This window comes from Orbicella faveolata, unplaced genomic scaffold, assembly GCF_042242905.1.
Source record: "Orbicella faveolata isolate gen_17 unplaced genomic scaffold, um_ofav_v1 contig_12, whole genome shotgun sequence".
Lineage (NCBI taxonomy): Eukaryota > Metazoa > Cnidaria > Anthozoa > Scleractinia > Merulinidae > Orbicella > Orbicella faveolata.
The window spans coordinates 4,725,001-4,748,413 of NW_028301539.1; the positions used below are offsets into that span (position 1 = coordinate 4,725,001).

A 23,413-nucleotide genomic window follows, 5' to 3' on the forward strand; every position below is an offset into this window, starting at 1 on the left:
AGCGATTAATTGAAAGGAATTCTTTATTTGAATTGTAGCCGTTGTGTATTTATCATCGATTTAACAGGAACGCTCCTTTCAGTAAAAGGGTAAAAAAAAATGTCAATAGAGAGGATTGATCTTCAATTTCTCTGCAGAGGAGCTTTATTCCAAACAGGAAAAGTATTTTCCAAAGGCCTTTTTCTCGAAGACTTCGGGGATTAATAACGATAACGTTCTGTTCACGCGATTTCATGACACGATGTCAGTCGGTATCATGATATCAGTCAATATCTTGATATCAGGAATAAATGACTTTTAGGATAAGCTTTTAGAATTGAAGAAATATTTCTTGCAACTGAAAATGCTAGTTCGCGCATGTTGGAGCCCAATAGTGCAGTTGACTTTAAATTTGCATTTTTGTCCCTGTCGCGGTATTCATCATGAAACAAACTTTCTGCTTTAACTGCTAAACTGAAGAAAAAAAGTCTATCATTGGTAGCAAAACCATCTGCCAGGCTGATTTAATTCAGTTTTATCAAATCTATTGTTCATGGATGTCACTTACAATAATTTCAATAGCGTGAATTTTGATTAGGGCATTCCAGCTTATAGTTAAAGTCGCGCCAACACTACAGATAGTCATATCGCTTCGGCAGAGTAATGCCTAGGACAAACGTTTCTGAAGACGGAAAGCAGATCGCATTTACGTTTCAACAACTATACTGCTCACCAGATGTAACTGCTGAAATACACGGCCAGTTGACATTTATCTCAATTGTAAACGCTTTTCTGTCAATTGCTGCATTTCTTGGAAATACTCTGATCCTAGTTGCTCTTCGCAAGGAGTCTTCACTTCATCCGCCTTCCAAACTTTTGCTTCGTAGCCTTGCAACAACTGATCTTTGTGTTGGTCTTATTGTAGAGCCTCTGGCTGTTAGTTTATTGGTGACTGTATTGAGTGAACATTGGAATATTTGTCGCTACGTATACGAGGTAGTCTCTATAATAGGCTTTATTTTGTGTGTGGTGTCTCTGTGGACACTGACTGCAATAAGCGTGGACAGACTTCTCGCCCTGTTGTTGGGATTGAGATACAGACAAGTTGTAACTTTGAAACGAGCCTATTTGATCATTATCACTATCTGGATTGTATCCACTGTCTCGGCTTCAACAGCTAAGTTTGTTTCGAATTCTCCTACACGGTTGTGGTTTGGCATCATTGTTTCACTGAGTCTAGTAATTTCGACCTTCTCTTACACGAAGATTTTCTTCACCCTCCGTCATCATCAACATCAAGTGCAGGACCATGTTCAACAACCAAACCAAACAAATCAACTGAACATAGCGCGATACAGAAAGGCAGTGTTCACTTCACTGTGGTTGCAATTCATGTTAGTCGTTTGCTATCTACCATATGTAATAGTGATAACTTTACTCGTTCAAACTGAGTTATCTTCATCAGTTTCTCTCGCCATCAGTTATACATTTACTTTAATTTTCGTAAACTCGTCATTAAACCCGATGCTTTACTGTTGGAGGATCGACGAAGTGAGGCAGGCAGTGAAGGACACAATCAGACAAGTTCCTTGCTGTTGATCGAGTTAGCTCTTGTGAAATAGATCATCTCTTAGCTTTCTAAGAAAAGGAACTAACGGCGATAAAAACGATAGTTTAATTAATTATTAATTTCATTTCAAGTTGAAACACGACACTACATCATGTATATTTTGATTGCCAGAAAACGTCCACATTAACAATCTCTCGCTCTCTCGTTTACCTAAAGAATGTAAATACCAAAAAACAGGAAGTATAAGTCACGACGGACCGAATTTTAAATAAAGGAAGTTTATTAAACTGTTTGTAGGATTCAACCATGACGAACAGCCTTTTATAATACTATTTGAATCGAATCATACTTGCAAGTCAATGTGCGAAATTGGTCTGCATGGGTGAGGAGGCTTGAACTCGATCGAAGTCTGTCAGTTAGGGTACGCGACTGGAGACGTGAGAGCGCAAGAAATGAATGGTATAAAACATCTGTGAAAAAAACATTAAAAAACTCTGAAAAGAAGATTGCAGAATTTCAGTTTTTCCAAGAAACCCAGCATAGCCAATTGTGAAAAAAATGTTCAAACATCATTTTAAAAGCATGTGTAACCTCTGCAGGAAAAGTAATGTATTTCAGTTTTTTGTTTTGGATTTCCACCTTTCGCTGTTGACGGGTAGTTCAAGAATTCAAAGAATATATTAGCAAATATACAAGCATAAAAGTAGTCACATTTATTGCGTTCATTAAGCCAATTGCAACAAAAAGACAACATCAAGTATAAGTTGTTAATTTAGCAATCAGGAAACATTTTACTAACCTACACTAAATTTCTAACTGTTGGTTAAAGTAAAATTAATTAAAGCAGATGTTTATTCATGTTTTTCCATCGCATGAATTTTGAGCATATAAACAGCAAATACTGGATGACTGAGTAAATTAAACGAACACCTGTTTGTCAGCTTGAAACAAAAGAATGGAAAGTTATCAGTCGTTGTGAACAAGACCCTTTTTACGTTGTCCTCGGTATAAACAGCAGCATGTATTCAGTGTTTTAAAGAGGCGGAAAATGAAAGAAAAACCAAATCTGCACTGGCAAAGTAGTTGTTATTTGCAAAGAAAAACGTAGCAATTAATTGCAAGGAATTGTTCATTTGAATAAGCTTTTGTGTATTTATCGTCGATTTAACAGAAACCCTCCATTCAGTACAAGGGTATATAAATTTAATACAGAGGTTTGATCTTTAATTTCTCTGGAGAGGAGCTCAGTTTATTCCAAACAAGTAAGGTATTTCCTATATGCCTTTTTCGCCAAGCCATCGGGGATTAATAACGATAATATTCTGTACACCCGATATCATGACATGATATCAGTCGTCACTCCTTTTGTTTAGTTATCGACGTCTTTCAAAACATGAAGAATAATTTACTGAAAAGGATAACATGAATTTTCTGGAAATATTTCCTAAATTGAAAATGCTGGACTTCACATGTTGGAGCCTAATAATTCAGTTAACTTTGAATTTGTAAATTTTGTTGTTATCACGGTATTCATCATGGAACAAAAACTTTGCTATTACACCTAAAGCCATCTGCCAGGCTAGTTAAATTCAGTTTTACCAAATCTATTGTTGATGGATGTTACTTATAATAATTTCAATAACGTGAATTTTAATCAAGGCATTCCAGCTTATAGTTAAAGTCGCGCCCGACCATTCAGATAGTCCCATCGCTGAGGCAGATTAATGGCTACAGCAAACGTTTCTGAAGACGGAAAGCAGACCACATTTACCACGTTTCAACAGTTATATTGCTCACCAGATTTAACTGCTGGAATACACGGCCAGTTGACATTTATCTCAATTTTAAACGTTTTTCTGTCCATTACTGCATTTCAGAATAAAAACTAGCGGTAAAAAACGAAGTTTCGATCTCTCTGAGATCATTTTCAAGTTGAAGAAAAAACGAATGAAATATATATATATAAGTACAAATTAGGGCGTGAGAATGTCAAACGATAAAATATGTAAATACAAGCGCTAAAATGTAAGTGCAAAGTTATTTATACAGGTTTTCTTTTTATAGTATTTTTTTTTTTAATAATAATGATGTGTTTATTGTGACAAAAACTAGAGCTAAGCTTTACAAAATGCTATAATATTTACATAATTTAATGTCTGTTAAACCTGTAAAACATGTTTCCGTATCTAATCATGATATCATGGTTACTACAACTAATACTAATACTACTATCATCATCATAACATTAATTAACATATTCCATACAAATCGTATATACAAGGTAAAAGTAAGTAAAAGAAATAAACTATTAAAACCTATTTCAACAGTGTTTACATAATGGCTCCCTCCTGGGTTTCAACGTCAATATCAATGTTCTTAAAGTCCCAAAAGGCTTTCCTTCTAGCTCTTGAACCTCTTAGGCAGATTAGTGCGGATCTTAGTAAAGCGAAGGATGTCCTTGCTCTTATCCAGGAGATTGTTTTAGCATAATGTTCTCCTTTCTTGATGGAGATCAGCTGCGCCAGTCTGGAATGGTATTGCAAGCACTCGTTTCCCATGCCGCCTGTTGACGTGAAAATAAGGGGTGTAAAAGTTCCTTGTTCGATATCCAAAGCCCTCCTCGCGTAAAGGCGCTTCTGCTCGTTCTCATGATTGCGGTATATCTGTTGGAGCTCTAGGTCCCTATACGAATCAGCATTAGGGTGACAAACCCTCACGTCAAAGAATGCTGATCGTTGGTTCTCCCAGAACCCGCGCGCATGAATATCTAATCTCGCATCTGGAGCTCGATTAGAACCTCTTCCCAGCTGTTCACCCGAGATGTCTTGCAGGACAGGCTCAATCTCAACATCGGTACAAACCATATTCAGGAGTTCGGCTTCTAAGTCCCTCAGCTCATTGTGACGTTGGGTAACGAACCCACCTCTCTTGCATATCATTGCGTGGTCCACTGTAAAAGCATCACCGCATACACAGGTGGAGGGGATATCATCAACCGGCCAATCGTAGCGCAGTTTGATTGCATCGCGGAACTCTCTCTTATTTAGATTGAAACCCATTTCACGAAGGGGGAGTACCGTCAGCCAAACAGATGACCCTTTTTCCGCAGCAAGGTCAAGTGCCCGTTGGACTTTCTGTGGGGCTACCCCTCTGATATGCTCTGCCCTGTCTTGGAGCACCGTTGCTCTCTCACTCCTCATTGCCTATTGTAGTGGCTTGACCAAAGAATCATCCGGCATCTGATGGGATTGAGCCACGATCTGTTGGACCAGCGGGATGGTAACTCTGACGGAGGAGGATTGCTCAAGATTTGCGTCAAGACACGGGTTTGTCATGCCAAGCCCCCCTAGACGGACTGGTAATGCAAGAATGTCCCTGTCCAGCCGAGTGCACCTATGCTCCGTAATTGCAGGGATGAGCACCTTAGATATGGCATTCTCCAAAGGCTCCAACAATTCTTGAATATTAGACAAAGTTCTCAAAAAATAGGTCCATCGGTGCTTGAGGCCAAAGGTGTAAGCAGCATAACACGCTTGAGGCTGAGAAAGAGCAAACTCTGCCAGCTTGGTAATCTCGCTGACCCAGTTGGTCACCTTCTCGCTAACGTATTCATCTAGATATTCCCGTGAACCTATCAGCGCACCCAGATGTTTTTGTCCCTCTACCGTCACATTGACAGCCGTGTCCTTGAACACTTCTTTCACGCTTGCCTCTTTATCTGGCTTTGAGATAATCCAACATTTCTTGGGGTTGGGAAAATAGCCAAAGACTGGGCCAAGGCTGTTGAGGACATCCCTCCATTTCTTGATTTATTATTATTATTTTAACACTTACATTTTAGCGCTCGTATTTACATATTTTATCGTTAGACATTCTCACGCCCTAATTTGTACTTAGATATGTATATTTCATTCGTTTTTTTCTTCAACTTGAAAATGATCTCAGAGAGATCGAAACGTCGTTTTTTACCGCTAGTTTTTATTCTGAAATGTTTTTCAAAAAAACTACTTACAAGAATTACTGCATTTCTTGGAAATACTCTGATCCTAGTCGCCCTTCGCAGCGAGTCTTCACTTCATCTGCCGTGCAAACTCTTGCAAAGCAACCTTGCAACATCTGATCTTTGTGTAGGTCAGATTGTATAGCCTCTGGCTGTTACTTTATTGGTGACTGCAGTCAGTGAACATTGCGATATTTGTCGCTACGTATGCGAGGTAGTCTCTATAATAGGCTTTATTTTGTGTGCAGTGTCTCTATGGACACTGAGGCAAGCAGTGAGGGACACAATGTGACAAATACTTTGCTGCTGATCGAGTTAGCTTTTGTGAAACTATCTCATCTCTTAGGTTACTGAAAAAGAAACAAAGTGAAACCATTTCCCATTAAAATATCCCCCAAAACCGATAGTACCCGAAGCGTCGGTATACAAACTCATGTCCGGAGACGGGGTGACGGTAGAGTCGAGGAAAAAGGAACGCCCATTCCACCCGTCAAGGAAGGCTTTCCACATATTAAGGTCCTTGAAAAATTCCTTGTTAAGACGGATGTGATGGAAACGGTTGGGTACGCCCCTGGTAAGGTCAATCATACGTTGCAGGAAAGTCCTCCCTGGAACGACTGCTTTGCATGCGAACTGCAGGGTACCTATAAATGATTGGAGTTCAATCAAACGCACTGAACGGCGACCCGTAAAAGAATCTAAGAGTGCCGGGGTGCGAAGAAGTTTGTCCTCGGGAAGACGGGCCTCCATACGAGTACTATCGAGCTCAATACCCATGAATTCCAGTACTTGGGAGGGGCCCAGGGTCTTTGACGTGACTACAGGGGCACGAACCGACATGAAAAGGCGTAGTAAGGTGCTGAAACTGGACAAGCATTGCAAGCGGGATGCCTCGGCGATAAAGAAGTCGTCTAAAATGTGAATGACGTTCCCCAGGTTATAATTGTTTTTCAGGATCCATTCCAGGGCATCAGATAATTGATTGAAGAGGTACGGGGCACTGCGGAGCCCAAAGGGGAGATAGAGATCGACATAGTATTGATTCTGCCAGTAAATGCCTAACAGGTGCCAATTACCAGGATGGACAGGGATCAGGCGAAAGGCTGATTTAAGATCTGTTTTTGCCATGAAAGAGCCCCGACCCAGGGACTTAATGATGCTTATTGCATCATCTACCCGAACGTATTGGAGGGAATAGGGGTCCTTAGGGATATAATCATTAATACTGTCGCCCTCGGGATATGAGAGATGGTAGATGGTACGCCATTCCGTGAAATGTTTCTTAGGAACCACACCCACGGGGTGACACTGGAGGTTAGGAAGGGGAGGGTCATTGAAAGGTCCTGCTACCCGCCCAAGATTAATCTCCTTAGCAAGATTTGTAGAGACAACTTTAGGGTGTTGAGTCGCGGAAACGAGATTGCGGGACACCCGGGATTTTTCAGGACCGGTATAGCCGACATGCGTGCCATAGCGTAAACCACTAATTAAATTATTTACAAAATTACGGTTAGGGTGCTGGGATAATTCCCTTTCTAAAACATTAACGTCAATTGGGGGGGATACAGGTGGTGACTTGTTCCTAGCCTGGAGGTGGACCTTATCTCTTGCTGCGTTCGCCAGTGCTTGGGCTCTGATACCGCTGGCCACTCTAGTCCTTCCTAGTGGAACTTCTTGGGCAGCTGAGGATGGAGTGGCTGGGGGAGTGGCAGCGTCGGCAGACATGTGGGAACTGGCTGGAACTGGAGGTACACCCAAGTGCGCGGTTGAATCTGAAACACACGGGCCCAGTCCCGGATTGCTGGCGGGAAGGGTCGGCACTCGGGCAGTCGCTGTGGCTGTGGTAAGGACTGGAGCAGACAATACAGTGCGGTTTAGCTAAGCCCGAGAACGTCACAGTCCAAAGTTCGAGGTCAACCTGGCCCCAATTGATAGTTAAATCACTGGCGGCCCGGCGGCGAAATTGTTCGTCGTAGGTCAGCCAGGACAGACCCTTAAATTTGGAAGCCGCACAGCTAATCGTTTGCTGATACTTTAAAAGTTCCAGGGAACGGCGAGGATAGGCTGTGACCAGAACTAACATGTAGGTTGTGTAAGCGTCTAACCACTTGTGAGAAGTGTCTATGATTGGCTTACGTTTACGGGCCATGGTCATCCGAGAGGAGGGGGCTGAGCTGGAGTCATCAAAACGGAGCTGGAGCTCTGGGACCTGGGATCGAGAAAGCGAGTCGGGGAGTAACAAGGCAAATTCAATGTACTCACCCCGCAAAATTTTTTCCTCAGTGCTTTTTTCCAAAGCCCTTTGGAAGCCGAGTGGCGTGGCTGCGCCAGGTCTTCGCTGTTGCGGACCAGATGAGGAAGACGGAAAGGAATGAAAAGACTGGGCGGTGTCGGGAACGGCCTGAGAGCGATGATTATGTAAGGCCTCGGCGACGGACTGCTGTACGGTCCGTTGGATAGCAGCCAACTGCCCAGCCGTAAATGGTATTTGCTGTTGTTCCATGGCCTGTGCGTGACCGTCCAGTATGACGGATTGTTCGACAGGGTCCAAGTCCAGTGGCATTTCAAAGTCGTCCTCTGAACTCACGGAGGAAGAATCGTCGGTGACTTCAGCGACTGGATCGGGCTGTTCAACAGCTGGCCGTGCTAAACGCGTTTTGCCCTTGCCCTTGCCCTTTTGGACGCGGCCAGCCGGCTTTCTTCCCACGGCCGAAGGTCTTTGCGTTGGCTGGGAGGCGTTTTGTAGGCGTTTAACCAGTTGAGCCTTGCTCCCGGTAATAGGAAGGTTAAGTGCCTGCAGGCGAAGACGAAGAACTTCTGAGGTAAGTGAAGCGAGGCGTTCTCCACTTTTCGGGCGACGTGGACGACGGTTGCGAGCCTGAGGTTTCGGAGCGCCACGAGGACGAGCCATAGTTACAATTTCGAGGGCTAACTAAAAGTTACAGTAGTGATATAACGAGCGAATGATGCTAAAGTCCAAGCTAAGCCTCTTTTATAGGTAGACTGATGTCTAGGTTTAAACCAATATAAAATCGTGTACCATGAAACGTACAGAGTCCATGCGGCCTTGAACGAAACAAGAATGGGGCTATTTAAAAGACTAGCCATACAAAAAGCATGATATAGTTAAACTGGACGTTGTTGCAACATGTATACGTGAAAGGCTGTTGTGAATATTGTTTAAACTAGACAAGAAAGACTTCTATAATGTTCTAACGCGTAACAGTTCTATTGCGTTACGTTTAACAACAGTAAGCTAGTGACTGTACGTAAATAGCGTCACGCTCCATTAACTGCGCTTTAACGATTGACTTTAAAGCTTTACAATGGAAAGTTGTCAGTCATTATTATAAAGACCTTTGTTATTTTGACTTGGATATAATGAACAGCAGCTTGTACTTAGTGCTTTGAAAGCGATGGAAAATGAAATTAAAATCTGGCAAAGAAGTTGTCATTTATAGAGAAAATCGAGGAAATTAATATTAAAAGGAATTGTATAATTTTGTGTATTTATCGCCGATTTAACCGAAACGTTTTTTCCCATAGAAAGGTAAAAAGATTGATAGCTATAGAAAGGGTTGATTTTCAATTTCTCTACAGGGAAGCTTTATTCCAAACAATGAAATTTTTTCCAAATATACGTTTTCTCGAAGACATGAAGGATCAGTAACGATAAAGTTTTGATCAAGCGACTTTGCAACTAGTCCGTGACTCATGCAGGAAAGAGGGCTCGGAAATATCGAGGTACAATATCACAACTTAAAATACAACTGTTCTTTTCTTTTTTTTTTTTTCAGTGTTCATATCGGTCGCTATTACTATTTGTTCACGTAAACTGTCTTTGAAAACATATGACAGGTTAACTTGGTGCCGAGGAATAAATTACTTAGGGCGGTGCCCGGAAATTTCTGGGACTTGTAGAATAAACTTTAAAGAGAGAAAATCATGTTTCAGTTTAAATACCTGTTTCGACAGTAATTCCGGTCATCGTCGGTTATAACTAGAGTGAATTTGAATATACAATTTAATAAACAAGATTTCTATAATGGGTGTTGCCTAGAGTAACTTATATAACACGAATAAAGAACGTGGAATTAAAAACAAAAGAATAACGAGCAAATTGAAAATATAAAGAAACGTGTAGAAAAATTAGATTTTGAGAAATATTTCCTGATATTAAAAATGCAAGTTTTTGGCCCAGTTGTTGGATTTCGAATTTGTATTTTTGTCCTTGCATCGATGGTTATTATCAAAGAAAAAAGTGCTAATACTCCTACATGTTTTAGAAAGTCGCTCCTTGGCAGAAAAACCATCTGCTCGGCTGGTAACAAGGTAACAAGTTTGACAAATTAAAAGGAGTGAATAATTTCGATCAAGGCATCCCCGCCCACCTTTCAACAACAATAACAACATACTAGTACTGAAGAATAATCATGGCCTCAGCAAACGTTTCTGGATACGAGAAGTAGAACAATTTTCTGACTGAACAAATATACTGCTCGCCAGATATCCTGACTGTTGGAATACACGGCCAGTAGATATTTATCTCAGCTTTAAACATTTTTCTGTCCATTACGGCATTTCTTGGTAATGCTCTAATCGTAGTTGCTCTTGGCAAGGTGTGTTCACTTCATCCGCCTTCCAAACTTTTGCTTCGTAGCCTTGCAACAACAGATCTCTGTGTTGGTCTTTTTTCAGAACCTCTGTACGCGACTTTGTTGGTGACTGCAGTGAATGAACATTGGAATATTTGTTACTACGTAGTACTCGCAGCTTCTATAGCAAGCTCTAGTTTGTGCGCAGTGTCTTTGCTCACCCTGACTGCAATAAGCGTGGACAGCCCTCTCGCCCTGTTGTTGGGACTGAGATACAGACAAGTTGTAACTTTGAAGCGAATCTACTTGATCACTGTCACCTTTTTCGTTGTGTCCACTGCCTTTTCAACAATCAAACTCTTTTCGAATTCTCCTATTGTCTCAAGGTATAACGTTGCTGTTGTTTCACAGTATCTAGTGATCTCGGCCTTCTGTTACACGAAGATTTTCTTCACCCCCTCATCGTCATCAAAATCAAGGGCAGGACGATGTTCAACAGCCGAACCAAACAACTCAGTTGAACATAGGGCGATACAGAAAAGCGGTGTCCAGTGCACTGTGGTTGCAATTCATGTTAGTCGTTTGCTATCTACCATTTATTATATTAGTACTGAGATTAACTCAGTGCAAACTCACCGAATAAAAATAGTCTCTCTTTGATGAGAAGCAATCTCATTGGTCATGCGTTTTTTCTCACTAGTGAAAAATATCGTATGACCAATCAGAAGCCTGATACGATTTTTTTCACAAGTGAGAAAATTCGTATCGGGTTTTCCCGCCTTTCGGGGCGATTATGCGAAGTAGTTGAGAGTGAATGTTTGCAACGTTCCCTGCTTTCCCGGAATCATGGCTTCAAGGTTTGCAGACATTAATTTAGTGGAACAATTTATCGAGGACCAAGAAAACGAAAATACAAGAAAGAAAACTCAACAGAATGTTGCTTTACTGAAGGAATTTCTGACGCTGAGGAACGAGTCAAGACTTATAGAAGAAAAGTTGGCTTCCAAATTTTTGCTTCGGAATTTTGACAAATTTGACCCAAATTAAACATCCCCTGTGACTCAGACAAACGCACTGGAAGCGAGCTATTTTTCTGCAGTAAATATGGCTCACAGAGACCATTGTTAGCAACAGTAGTGTTAAAACTGTACTGAAATAACAAGTTTTGCTAGATTCCCGCCGACAAAACATGTACAGCTGTAGCGAAATTCACAAATTCTCAACCTAAACAGTGCTTCAATAAAGACATTAATTTTGTTACGAAGGCAGAAATTATACTAAGAAGTAAAACAACGACAGAAAACAATTGAACTGTCTCTGTTTATGATGAGAAGCTTTATTTTTGTAAATTTACAATTAAAAATGCTCATTTGCTCAAACAACACTTACATGCAGTGTAGTAACGCTCGTTCTCCGGTCATCTCAGCGAAGTAAACCGACGAGTGGTCAGTGCAAAACTTGCTCTGATATTCTCTTCTGTGTTCGAAGTAGAACCAGTGGGAGCCGTTAAGTCTTTCTAGCTTTTACGCTAGTTCGGGCAATCTTGCTGCATGCGGCTACAAGCCGTAAATAACTGTAGCTCCTTTCAAATTCAACCCGGCATTTCGCATTTACATCCACAAGCTTTGAGCTCCGCGTTTCGTAATTTCCACTGGAAAAGTGCTCGTTTTCATGGGCCACAATACGGCCGGATTCCTCTGGACTATAAACCTTTACCTGCCTTGAGATCCGTATTTAAAAATTAACTTAAAAGCGAACTTTGAAGGCATCGTTCTTCTCTCGAGAGCCGCTCAAACTTCTCGAAACTGAAAGCTTAGCTGAAGTCCAGTTTGTGATTGACAGCTGTCGCTTCGTTAGCCAATCAAATTATTTAACAATTCTAACAAGGATTGTGATTGGCTTATTTTAGCGTGCTTTTTGGTTTGAAAATTCAGCCGAATGCGTGGGAAAATTATCTGATTCTTCATCATAAAACAAATAAAGAAGCCTCGACTGTGCTCTGTTCTGTTGTAAAGCACTTAGGAAGCGGTAGAGCACTCAAGAAGTAGGGAAAAACACTCGACTACGTCTCGTGTTTTCCCCTACACTTCTTTCGTGCTCTACCGCTTCCTGCGTGCTTTACAACAGAACAGAGCACAATCGGGGCTTCTTTATTTGTTAAATATTGGACATCCATGTTATGATCAATTGACACCTGTCAAAACAAGGTATCCGCTGACCAGTATCACGTGACCATATCGCGGGCTCAAGTTTACAGCTTATCGAGGTCGCGTGTTTTTTTGAAGTTGACCGCTGACCAAGTGCTGGTTTTCGATTGGATCGCGGGCTCATCTCAGGTTAACTTGTTGAAAACAGGGCAGGATTGTTCGGAAGCCGGTTAACGCTAACCAAGGATTAAAAGTTAACCGAATTATAACTTTTTTTTCTATACAAATGTTTTTTGGCTGCCTTGTTTTGTGTATATAGTGATTATTAAAACTCAAAACAGAAGGTCAAACAATATACAGAAAACCGCGCCGCAAAGCTACAAAACTGAAATCAAAATTCTACCTTCTCCAGGGTTATTTGACTCTGAACAACGCGGCCCAGGAGCTACGCTTTTAGGCTGGCCTAAATCTATATATTAGCGGAGCTCCGGCGGAGCCCCATACCCATATAGGGGAGAAAAGGAAACCCATGAATTGATTTTCTCATGGTTATCATGGCTAGCGGTATTGCTCGTGGGCGCGTACGCACGACGGCCACGACGACGGAGTCGCGCAAGATGGCGGCCATACTCCAGCTAATAGGTTGACAGAGACATGCACCCTCAGTTGGTAGCGGGTGAATGCCATTTTTCTTGGCGGGATTTTTAAAGAAAAACGATAGCGGAGGTTGATTTAATATTTTTAAGACAGGGTTGCGCTGAAGCAAAAGACAGAAAGCAAGAATTAACAGGCAAAGAAGTAGCGAAGAATATCGCGAGAAAGACTGAGCGGGCCAGCGCTGGGGAAGGAGGCGAAAGAGTACTGAACAATGCCGTGAATTATAGCTTGTCAAGGGCTAGAGAAAGGAGGTGAAATAATACCGAACAATGCCGTGAACCAAAGCTAACGAGGGCTATAGAAAGGAGGCGAAAGTACCCGACAAATTGATTCAGAAGACTGCCGAACTCCCCATGGCCAAGTTCAAAATTCGCGCGAACGTGATGCTGTGGAGCCGTGCAAGAAAATTCAAAAGTCACCTGATTTGGTCAGGTGATGAACATTAGAGAAATCAAACGTACCCGAGTGTTTTAGAGAAATTGCAAAACAGTAAACGTAGCGGAAAGAAGTGGTTGATTCGTTGATCTATCGAAAATATAACTTCAGTTTAGTCTTCACAACTTTTGCTGCAAGTTTCTGCCTGGAAGATTTACACTGGCCGAACTGAATTGCCAACTTGCGGTAAGTGACTTTTGTTGTTGCGTTTGGTATGAAAAGTAACAAGTTTCCTCGGCGATATAAGCTTATTTTCAATTGGAATCCATTAAAAGTCTTCCTTATTTGAAGCCATGCTGTAAGAGATTTTAAAAATTGCATCGTTTTAATTTCGCTCGTCTCTAAACAATAACACGTGGGTCGCTTTGGAGGTTGCTGTAAGTTGTAAACAAATTATGTTTTCTATCGATTTTCGTCGTCAATTTAACCTTATAACCTCACATCTAAAAATAAGCTTAACCAAAATCGTACACGGCCGGGCGAGTTTTGAAGTTTTCTCTGATTTAGTTAGCACTGCCGCTTCGTAGACTGCTAAAATTTGTTCTTCTGTTGTTGAAAACTGAACCAAGAAAGGTCTACAAACCATTTTAAGCCGAAGCGAACAGGTTTTGCTAAATTTACTTTTGTTCCTATGTGAATATTTACATATTGTGATTACAAAGTATGGAGATTTCCTCGTTTTGTTAGTTCAATTTATTCGGTTTGGCGAAATGCTTTTGTGAATTCCGAGGTTAAATTGGTTGAAGACTGGTAAAGCTACTGCCAATGAAATGACTGCATAGCTAAATTAAGCCGTCGGCAAAAATACAGACTCTCAGTAATATTCAAATTTAAGCGTGAATAATTTTTCAACTTTAGCACCGCAAGCTTAAACGAATTTTCTTTACCCTCTCTTTTATTCGGTCACCGTTCATTGAAAAGGGATTTGCTGTTGATACTCGAGCTCAGATGTAGTGATATGCATCTTGTGTTTATAATGTAGATTTCCTCGTTTTATTTTGTTGTCTGTCCAATTAGTTCGGTTTGGTGAAATGCTTATATAGTCCAAAATGTCGAGCAGACGATTATGCATGGCAATCCTGTCTGCAAATGAAGCTCTGCTTTGATTTTGATTGGCTATTTCATGTTATTTGTGCCATTGCTTTTGGTTGGGGGTACATGGACCGTATTTTGTTAATAAGAGGTTATTCCCCAATGCGGTATTTACACTTAATATGGAAATGTTCCAAAAAAGTGAGATAGTACTAATTGACTCGGTAAATTGAACAGTGTAATAGAAGTTCTTGCCCTGACCATTTCTCAGTAATAAGAAGAACTTTTACATACATATATACACAATTTAGTTGGAGAGAGTGCTCTCCTATCTCCACTCTCTCTCTCTCTCTCTTTACTCTCTTCTTCACACTAATTTTTTATTTACTAACTTATTAAATGAATGTCACTGACTGTTTTCTTTGTTGTGCATGCATACTTTTTTGCTGGTCGAAGAAAGTTTCAGTTTCTTCCTGGCTGTACAGTTTCCTTTCTCCTGTCCTGTACCAATTTGTTTGTGATATAACTTCATGAATTCTCTATTCTCCTTAAATTTTATCTCATCAGGTTGATAGAATGCACTCTCAGAGTGTTCCATCATTGTCTTCAGTCGCTACAATTTTCCGGAAAAAAGCAATAGTTTTCTTAATTTCCTTTTACTTTGTGTTAGGACTTTTTAGCCTGCCTGTAATTGGCCCATGGGCATTACGGGAGAATAATTTTCAAGTAAAGAATTACATTCGTTTTAGTGTTGAGTATTTTAAATTGTTATGAATTAGGCATTTCTTTTTATTTTTTATATTTTTTATTTTAGTCCCACGCAATGTTTTATGGTTTTACCGAGGTATACCATGTAAATGTAAATAATGCACTGGAATTGGCGAATCAGAGTGTGCATTATATCGGCTTTAAACACAAACCACATATTATAAATGACTCATGTAAATGATATTTTTATTACAGAGAACTGGACAGGGCAAGAACTTCTCCTTCTTTTGTGAATTTATATATTAATTCCTCTCAGTGCTGTCAAAATGTCTCAGGAACCTTCATTTCTGATAATCTATTATTTTCCACCATACCTACAGCACAGAAGCTCACCAAATCCTAATTGATAACTAACATGTGTGTATCTCTAGCCTTTGCTGTGTGCTACATGTATATTCTGTTATCCTGCCTTAACTGCTAGGAAAAATTTTGGCAGAGCTGTTTCAACAGTTTCACTTAAATTGATTTCCAGTAACAGCGCTACATGTAGCAGTGTTATTGAGTGTGAACTTTATGCAGGATTTTAAATTTTTATTTTTTTATGATTACAGACGACAACAAAATATACATGTGTATACATAACCTGATGTTGGTGTTGGTTACAAACTGTAGTTCATAATAGTCATCCTATTACAGGTAAGGGGGAAAAGTTCAGAGAGTTTAGAACATTTCTTCCCCCAGCACACCTTCTGTCTATAGGTGCAATAATTGAGAGGTTATATATATGTACGAAGAGTAATGTAAAGTTACTGTATAAACTTAGCATTAAAATCTGACATTTGAATGCCTCCTTTGCTAAAATTAGTCATGATTTAATTGTTATCACTCCCTGTGAATTCATAGAGATTCCAGAGGCAATTATAACCTAATGTGGAAGTCCTGTCTTCAAGTGAGGGAAAATGACACAAAAGAGTTACAATGAAAGTAAAGAGAATTGTGAATGTTGATATGGTGTACATTATACTTACATTATATCTTGTAAAGGCATTTGGTGAGTGCCAAAGGCATAACATTTCATGTACACTGTATTGCTTTTTCAGGACAAATTATATAACAGTGACGTTTTAAAAGGTGTGATCAGAAAAATAATGAGTACATTGTCCAGGCAGCATCAGTTTATGGACAGCATATGCAGACGGTAAGAGGAACTGTAAGCACTACCATGTAAGTTAGTTTTATGCTTATGACTTCTTGTTCTTGAATTTTGTGTCATTTCATCATAAGAATAGGTAACGAAAGATGCAATAGTTGTTGCAATATATTTTTGAAGGAAAACTTATAAGTCTGCCTATGCTGGATAACAGCCATGTGTAAACTGAATGTGAAGCAAACAATATGTTAAATATGGGGCAACCCTAAAACCCAGAAACCGGAATCCGGAATCTGGAACCAAAAACCGGAATCCAGAAACTGGAAACCGGAATCTGCAAATCAAAGAAAATAAGTTCTTCAAGTACGTGAAAATTGTTTTGCTTAGCTTTTCGACTGTAAAAAGTAAGCTGCCAAGTAAAAAGGACCTCAAACTTAACCTTTTTTGAAACAAAAATTCCCCGTCTGTTGAAATTGTGCAACCGTTATTTTTAGTGAGGGCTATGATTATGAGAACCTCAGTAAAGTGCATCTTAATTTTATTCCAAGCACCTCGAGAGTGTCTAAAATTAGCTTGCTGGTAATTGCCATTTTGTTTAATAAGTGATCTTCAATTTACCGGAAGTATAAATTTATCCTTTATGTCTAGTACAAACTGAACAAGATAGAAAATGTCATAGAGAACAGGATATCCATCAGTGGCAGCCCCCTGTACATTGACGGTCACGCCCCCCCAATTTCGAAGTCCAAGGGCTAACCCGTCTGGTCTAAATATGAAATTTGATTTTTCCAACAGATGCGAGACCAATTCCAGATTAACACAATTTCCACACATACTGTGACAAATCAGCATTTCATATTCTTGGCGGCCATCATATTAAAACAATTTGTAGAAATGTTGCACACTTACTTCCGTCTGCTTCTCACTTGCTGACAGATCAGACCACATGCTGTTCAAAGATGCTAAAAGACTGCCAAAAACTCACTGCAATAGCCTATAATAGCTTGTTGTTAATGTGCTGCTCACCAGTCTTCTCAGAGCAATTTGATCTAGACAAGAACTGGGCTCTCACCAGGGCCAGCTTGAACAAAAGATGGGTAACTTAGCCTATGAGCAGGCTCTCGTGTTTGGGCTGGGGGTGTGATTGGCAAAGCCGCATGAAGGCTCTTGGTGACATGCCAATGCAGAAAAACACTGGACACCTATTTAGCCTGCTCAGACAATAGAGACAGATACTAGAGCCTGCTCGCAGGTTATGAGTAACTCTATCCACCCAAAAAATCAGTAACCCTGACTGGATAGTGATGTACCGAATGAATAGCTTTATGCAGCTTTTGAACAATGGGGCCAGATATATAGCTAAGGGTTGTTCAGAACTAGTCAATAACTTTTTAGCAATTACAGTCTGTGGCTGAAGTAAAGCCAAGAAAATAAATAACAACAAAATGATTTTTGCTCATATTTATTTATTAGACATTGCTGAAGTGAATTATTTCTATCATCATTCATAATATCTGGATTCCAGATTCTGGTTTTTGGTTCCGGATTCTGGATTCCAGATTCTGGATTCCGGATTTCGGTTTCCAAACTCAGTGTTTTAGGGTTGCCCCAGATGATGTATGTGCATATGTTAATCTTGAATAATCTGAAATTTCAGAGAGTTTAAAAATATCATATCATATCTGTGATGGTTCTGAGGTGGAGGGCTGTTACATGTACATGCAAATGTCTCATGCACGATTTTTCACTCCTTATGATTCAGGTGCAAATAGTTTTTGTGTCTGTTGATGTGCAACAATCTACACCAATATTTCAACCTCATAATGTACAGTGTATATTAATTAACCAAATTATGCTGTTTGTTTTTAGTTGGCCAGTGCTACTACATAGTAATGTGATGTTGAAGTGCACAAATTTACAAACATGCCCAGTGTCAACTTGTCAAATACATGTATATGAACTGGCCAGACAGTGTAGATTACAAAACTCTCTGAAAGGTAAGATGTTTCTTAAACATTATTTTGTAATTAATGATTTCTCAGACATTGTTTTCTTCAAGAAAAGATTCATACCCCACATGGAGGTTTTTTCTCTATTAGAGCTCTTGATTCCTGATACTTTAATTTGGAATTTCTAAAGACTGGCCGTGAATGGGTGTTGGGTGTGAATATCTTCTGGAACTGCACATTCATTCATTGAGTAGACAAGAACATCAGCATTTATCCTGACAAACTCTAATTTTCTTCTGGAAGCTGAACTCATATACAGTTGTACAGTTATATGTACAACCAAACAGCCTGGATGACCCTGTGATTGGGACTGTGCACATTGTTGTAACCCTCAATGTTCCAGTTGCTTGTTTGAAGCAAATTGCATTTGCTCTCGAAAGCAAGTGGCGAAGTTCATAACAGTTATGTAAGTTTGCTTTGTATCTCAGGGCAGAGCCTGCCACAGTGAAAGTTGGAGTACCAACCCCTAGCATTTGATTCACTACTAACACTCAGTAAACAGCTAACAATGAAGTACACTGTATATCAAAGAAAGGAATTACATGCCTGTTCCTGTCAGTCAATATATGAACAGGTTACAGATGGGGAGCCTGTATTAAAACATCAAAGATTTTCAAAGCAACCATGGCCTGGTGAGATATTTCTGAGGTAATATAAATTTAAGGTCCTTATGATTGCTTATAGGCATTGATTTTTATCGTAAACAATATCTTACTGACTGTATTTTTCTTGTGTGCTAATTGTTGGAGAACACAGAGGTCACTGTTATGACAGAGATATTAATTTGTGAAAAGTTCTATAAACAAATGCATCTGGGAACAAATTAATTTATCATGGATGCAGCTTCTGAGAGATCCCCAATATTAATGGAACATACACTGTTCATACAGTACATGTAAAAGAGTTTAGTAATTCATTACTTATGATTGTAATGCTTTGTTTGGTTTCTCTGTATTTACAACTTGATGGGATTATAAATTCTGCACCAAGTTCATTGAATAAACTGACTTGGAGGTTCAGTTCTGCAACCCATCCTGTTTGTAGTAATATCATAGCTGCAACATTGTGACAGATACACTGCATTACATTATTAAGAAACACATATTAACTAATTATTTTTAAGTGCCTGTTAATTTAATCAGTTTTTCTTAGAGATAATTTACTCATGGTTTATTTAAATAATTGGCTTTTTGGCTTTAAAATGATATTTATTGAGCTTTTAAATCAATTTTGTGATAATCTGCATTGGACACGGCATAAATTGATATTTTGCCAACACGAAATGGAGAACTGGGTCTTAAGCAAAGTTGCAGGATTAGCATTTTTGTAGAAAGAAAGGGTTGAGAAATTTGTGACATTCTACAGACAGCCTTGCCATTCGCAATGTCCGATAAGGTTAATTTGTTCCATTCTGTTGTAGAAATAGTGTTCTCTAATTTATAAATTATTTCAATCTGTTGTTTAAACGATTGCCTTATAACCCCATGTCTGGCTTTGGTGCATGTAGGATATTGATGTATTTTTTATCCATTTTGCTGTAAATTATCTTAATTGATGTGTCAATCAAAACATATCTTGGATATGCTGGGCTCTTCTGACAAATGTACCTATGCCTCATAACCTTTGAGTGCATTTGGTTGTGTAGTGCAGACAAAATACATGTACATAATATAACTTCCTCTTAGCTCACTGATAATTCTTGGTATAATTTAATCATAGCAAAATTAATCAATGGAACCCAATCGCAGCTCTTGTAGTTCACAATGCCAGTCGAGAAAAAGAACAAATCACATTGAAATTGAATAATAAAATTATTATTAGAAGCCTATGCAAGTATTCATGATCAGCAAAAAAAAATATCGTAATTACCATTCATGCGAGGGTGATTTTGCTTATTGCAAACCCTTCCAGCAGGAGGAGACTCCATACAATAGTGAAGATGGCTAAATGTATCTTTGGGGACAAGTTAGAAAACAAAACTTTCCAACTTTTCACATATGTATACTGTTTTGGTATTTTTGTGAGATTTCATTTGGTAGAGATTCAGGGACTGAGTATATTGTAACCACTGCATTTCAATCAGTCCCCACAACAAAAAAATGTGTAAACTTCTTTTGTGTGGGAGTCCCCATGTTAACTAAGGAAGAATATAATGATTAATGACAATGCCTTGTCTTTCTGAATAAGGTAGGAAAGAACAAGAAATGCCACCAAAAAGCACAGAAGACAGTTCTGTTATGTGATCAGGATTTTTGGTAGCTTCCCAGAAATCCTTGAAATCGTGGCTCTATATCTCATAATCACACCATCTTACACCTCGATCTGCTGAAGTAATACTAGTTCCGGCTGAAACTATTAAATCATTCGCAATTTACCTCATACATGTTGGATTATTTTCATTAGTAACAACATTCCGAAAAATAACTGAGGAGCTCCGCTTTTAGGCTGGCCTAAATCTATATATTACGGTTCGAAAGAAAGACAGTGACGAAGTCTGTGAACCCAGCTCCTTACGTTCTTTGAGGGCCAGTTTTGAACGGTATTTAAAGAAGAAGAATTACGGATTCAGCATTATGAAAGACGCCGAGTTTGAACAGGCACGCAAAGCTTTACAATCAAAACAAAAGGATCTCGAACAGAAAGGAAAAGGAAATAAACCTAACGCGTCAGTTGCTCTCACAGAAGAGGAAATAAAACTACTCTATGACAAAGAATTGTTAGGAACGTCGACTCCTGAGGCCCTGCTGAATAAAATTTGGTTCAACAACACGATCCACTTCGTGGGTGTAAGGAGCACCGAGATATGTGTTGGGGTTACGTGCAACTACGCCAAACTACAAATGGAGAGGAATTTTTAGAGTATTCGGAGAGACAAACTAAGACTCGAACTGGAGAAAATCCCCGAGATGTTAGACAAATAAAACCGAAAATGTTTTCGGTTCCTGGAAGTGAAAAAGATCCCGTTGCTGCCTACAAATTATACGCAAAGAAACGACCGACAGAAATGAACGACAGAGACGGTCCATTTTACCTCGTGGTAAACAACTGCACAAAACAACAATCTTCCAAACTTTGGTTCAAAAAGTCGGCCGTTGGCCGGAACAAACTTAACTCATTAATGAGGAAAATGGCATAGAAAGCCGGACTTGGACCGAATGTGAAAAACCATAGCGGTCGCAAAACATGATTCAGGCGATATCCCGGCGACCGACATAATTCAACTATCGAGACACAAAAACCTTCAAAGTGTGACAAATTGTTCAGTTGTTCCTGTAAAACAGCAAGTAAAAATGTCTAATACTTTAAGTGAACTAAGTACAGGGAGAGCGCATGATGTAGAGAAATCGAATCTATCTCAAGTTTCTGAATGTTCTACGGCCACAGTTCATTCAGCTAGTTCGGCCGCAGATTATCATCAAGCTCAGCAAGCAATGTCGATATTTACCGGTGTTGTTATTCATGGTGGTCAATTCAACATCTCTATCAGCAGCCTTAATCAGTCACCGACCTTGGCTACTCCAGAAACTGAGATAAAGTCCACAAAGAGGTACAACAGACTAAAAGTACTCGACTCCGGTTCAGAGTAGAAACCCTTTGTTAATTTGAAAGCTTATGTGAGCTAAAATTTTCAGATACTCTTCAAATGTCAAACGTAAGCCTAAATTTCTTTGAATAGGCTTTGTAATCTTTTTTCTTGAAATGAATTATTTTAAAAGTGCAGTTTTGCCTTTTCAAGCATATTCGAATTCAGTATTTTAGGCGTCTTGACAGCACTGATTGGGTCTAAATAAAAGCAATATCGAGTTCGCGACTGCTTTGTCTTTTGTTGTCAGTTGACTGTGATTTAAAGTTACAAACGTTTGTAATATCTCAGTACTAATATATAATAAACAAATTACTTCAGGGTTTGTTCGCTTGTACGATTTTTATTCACTTGTTGTGAAGATTCGTAAACTCGTGAATAAAAATCGTACGCGCTCACCAACCATGAAGTAATCTATATATGTAATATAGTGATAACTTTACTCGCTCAAACTGAGCAATCTTCATCAGGTTCTGCTCTCGCTATCAGTTATACATTTACTTTAGTTTTATTAAACTCGTCATTAAACCCGATTCTTTACTGCTGGAAGATCGACGAACTGAGACAAGCAGTGAAGACCACAATCAAACAAGTTCTCAGTGTCCTCAGTTAGCCCACATGGGCTAAATACATTGACGCATAAATAAAGTTCTTACTTACTTTCTTACTTTACTTACTTCTTTGCTCTTAATCGAGTTAGCCCTCGTGAACTACAATGTAAATCATCTCTTAGCTTACTAAGAAAAAAAAAACTAACGACGATGAAAACGATAGTTAATGGATAAGATTATTCTTCAAAAGCTGTCTTAAATTAAGAGTGAATACTCACTTTAGTTTATTCAGGGTTCTTTGACGGCATTGCATGTTGTTCAGTTTGTAGGAGTATCAACGGTAAATGTCATTTTTGTAAATAAAAAAGTTGTACTAAGGAATATTTTTTTTTAACTCTGAGAAAAAGGGATTAAAAAAAACGTGAATAGATTCAAATTTCTCCCCGGATAAACTACATTTACACAGATGGTCGTTCAGGTGTTTCGTTTGATCTACTTTTGATTGGATAGACAGCAAATACTGAATAGCAGAGTTAAATAAACGAAAAGCTGTCTGTCGAGATGCTTGAATAAAAGCAAAGTGAAAGTGTCATTCATCTACAAGCAAGGGAACAGAAAAGCTGGAAACATTGCTGACCTCGATAAAACAAACAGCAGCTTGTACCCAGAGCTTTGGAAGAGGCGCCGGGGAAAGGAGTTTATAAAACCAGCTCTGGCAGAGTAGTTGTCATTTTGGTGAAAACGCAGCATTTAGTTCAAAGAAATTGTTAATTTGAATTAACTGTTGTGTAGTTATCTTCGATTTAACCGAAACACCCTTCTCAATAAAAAGCTGAAGAAAGATAGAGAGGGTTAATCTCAAGTTTCTCTGCAGCGGAGGGGTGGCTGGAAAACCCGAATAGCGAATAGCGAATAGTCGCGAATAGAGAACAGCGAATAGTCCCGAATAGAGAATAGCGAATAGTACGAATAGTGCGAACAGTGGCGAACAGTCTCG

At 39.4% G+C, this 23,413-nt stretch overlaps 2 protein-coding genes, 1 long non-coding RNA gene and 1 pseudogene across 4 annotated transcripts; 3 read left to right on the forward strand and 1 right to left on the reverse strand.

Annotated features, from left to right (window-relative positions):
* The first annotated feature begins 602 nt into the window (after nucleotides 1-602).
* Nucleotides 603-1,836, forward strand: LOC149116225 (melanocyte-stimulating hormone receptor-like). Its single transcript, XM_089278601.1, has one exon. It carries the CDS (start codon nucleotides 643-645, stop codon nucleotides 1,576-1,578), a length of 936 nt encoding a protein of 311 aa, XP_089134727.1. The 5' UTR covers nucleotides 603-642; the 3' UTR covers nucleotides 1,579-1,836.
* Nucleotides 1,837-3,825: 1,989 nt separating this feature from the next.
* Nucleotides 3,826-5,354, reverse strand: LOC149116226 (uncharacterized). Its single transcript, XM_089282168.1, has one exon. It carries the CDS (start codon nucleotides 4,747-4,749, stop codon nucleotides 3,880-3,882), a length of 870 nt encoding a protein of 289 aa, XP_089138294.1. The 5' UTR covers nucleotides 4,750-5,354; the 3' UTR covers nucleotides 3,826-3,879.
* A 7,814-nt stretch (nucleotides 5,355-13,168) lies between these two features.
* Nucleotides 13,169-18,253, forward strand: LOC149116227 (uncharacterized). 2 transcript variants are annotated; one of them, XR_016205354.1, is made up of 4 exons: nucleotides 13,169-13,569; nucleotides 15,735-15,819; nucleotides 16,224-16,321; nucleotides 18,143-18,253. It is a non-coding gene; the product is annotated as an uncharacterized LOC149116227 (long non-coding RNA). The 2 variants fall into 2 exon arrangements; XR_016205353.1 differs by having other exon boundaries at nucleotides 13,171-13,569; nucleotides 15,735-16,107.
* Nucleotides 18,254-20,045: 1,792 nt separating this feature from the next.
* On the forward strand, nucleotides 20,046-21,956 carry LOC149116228 (uncharacterized; annotated as a pseudogene).
* Nucleotides 21,957-23,413: the final 1,457 nt, after the last annotated feature.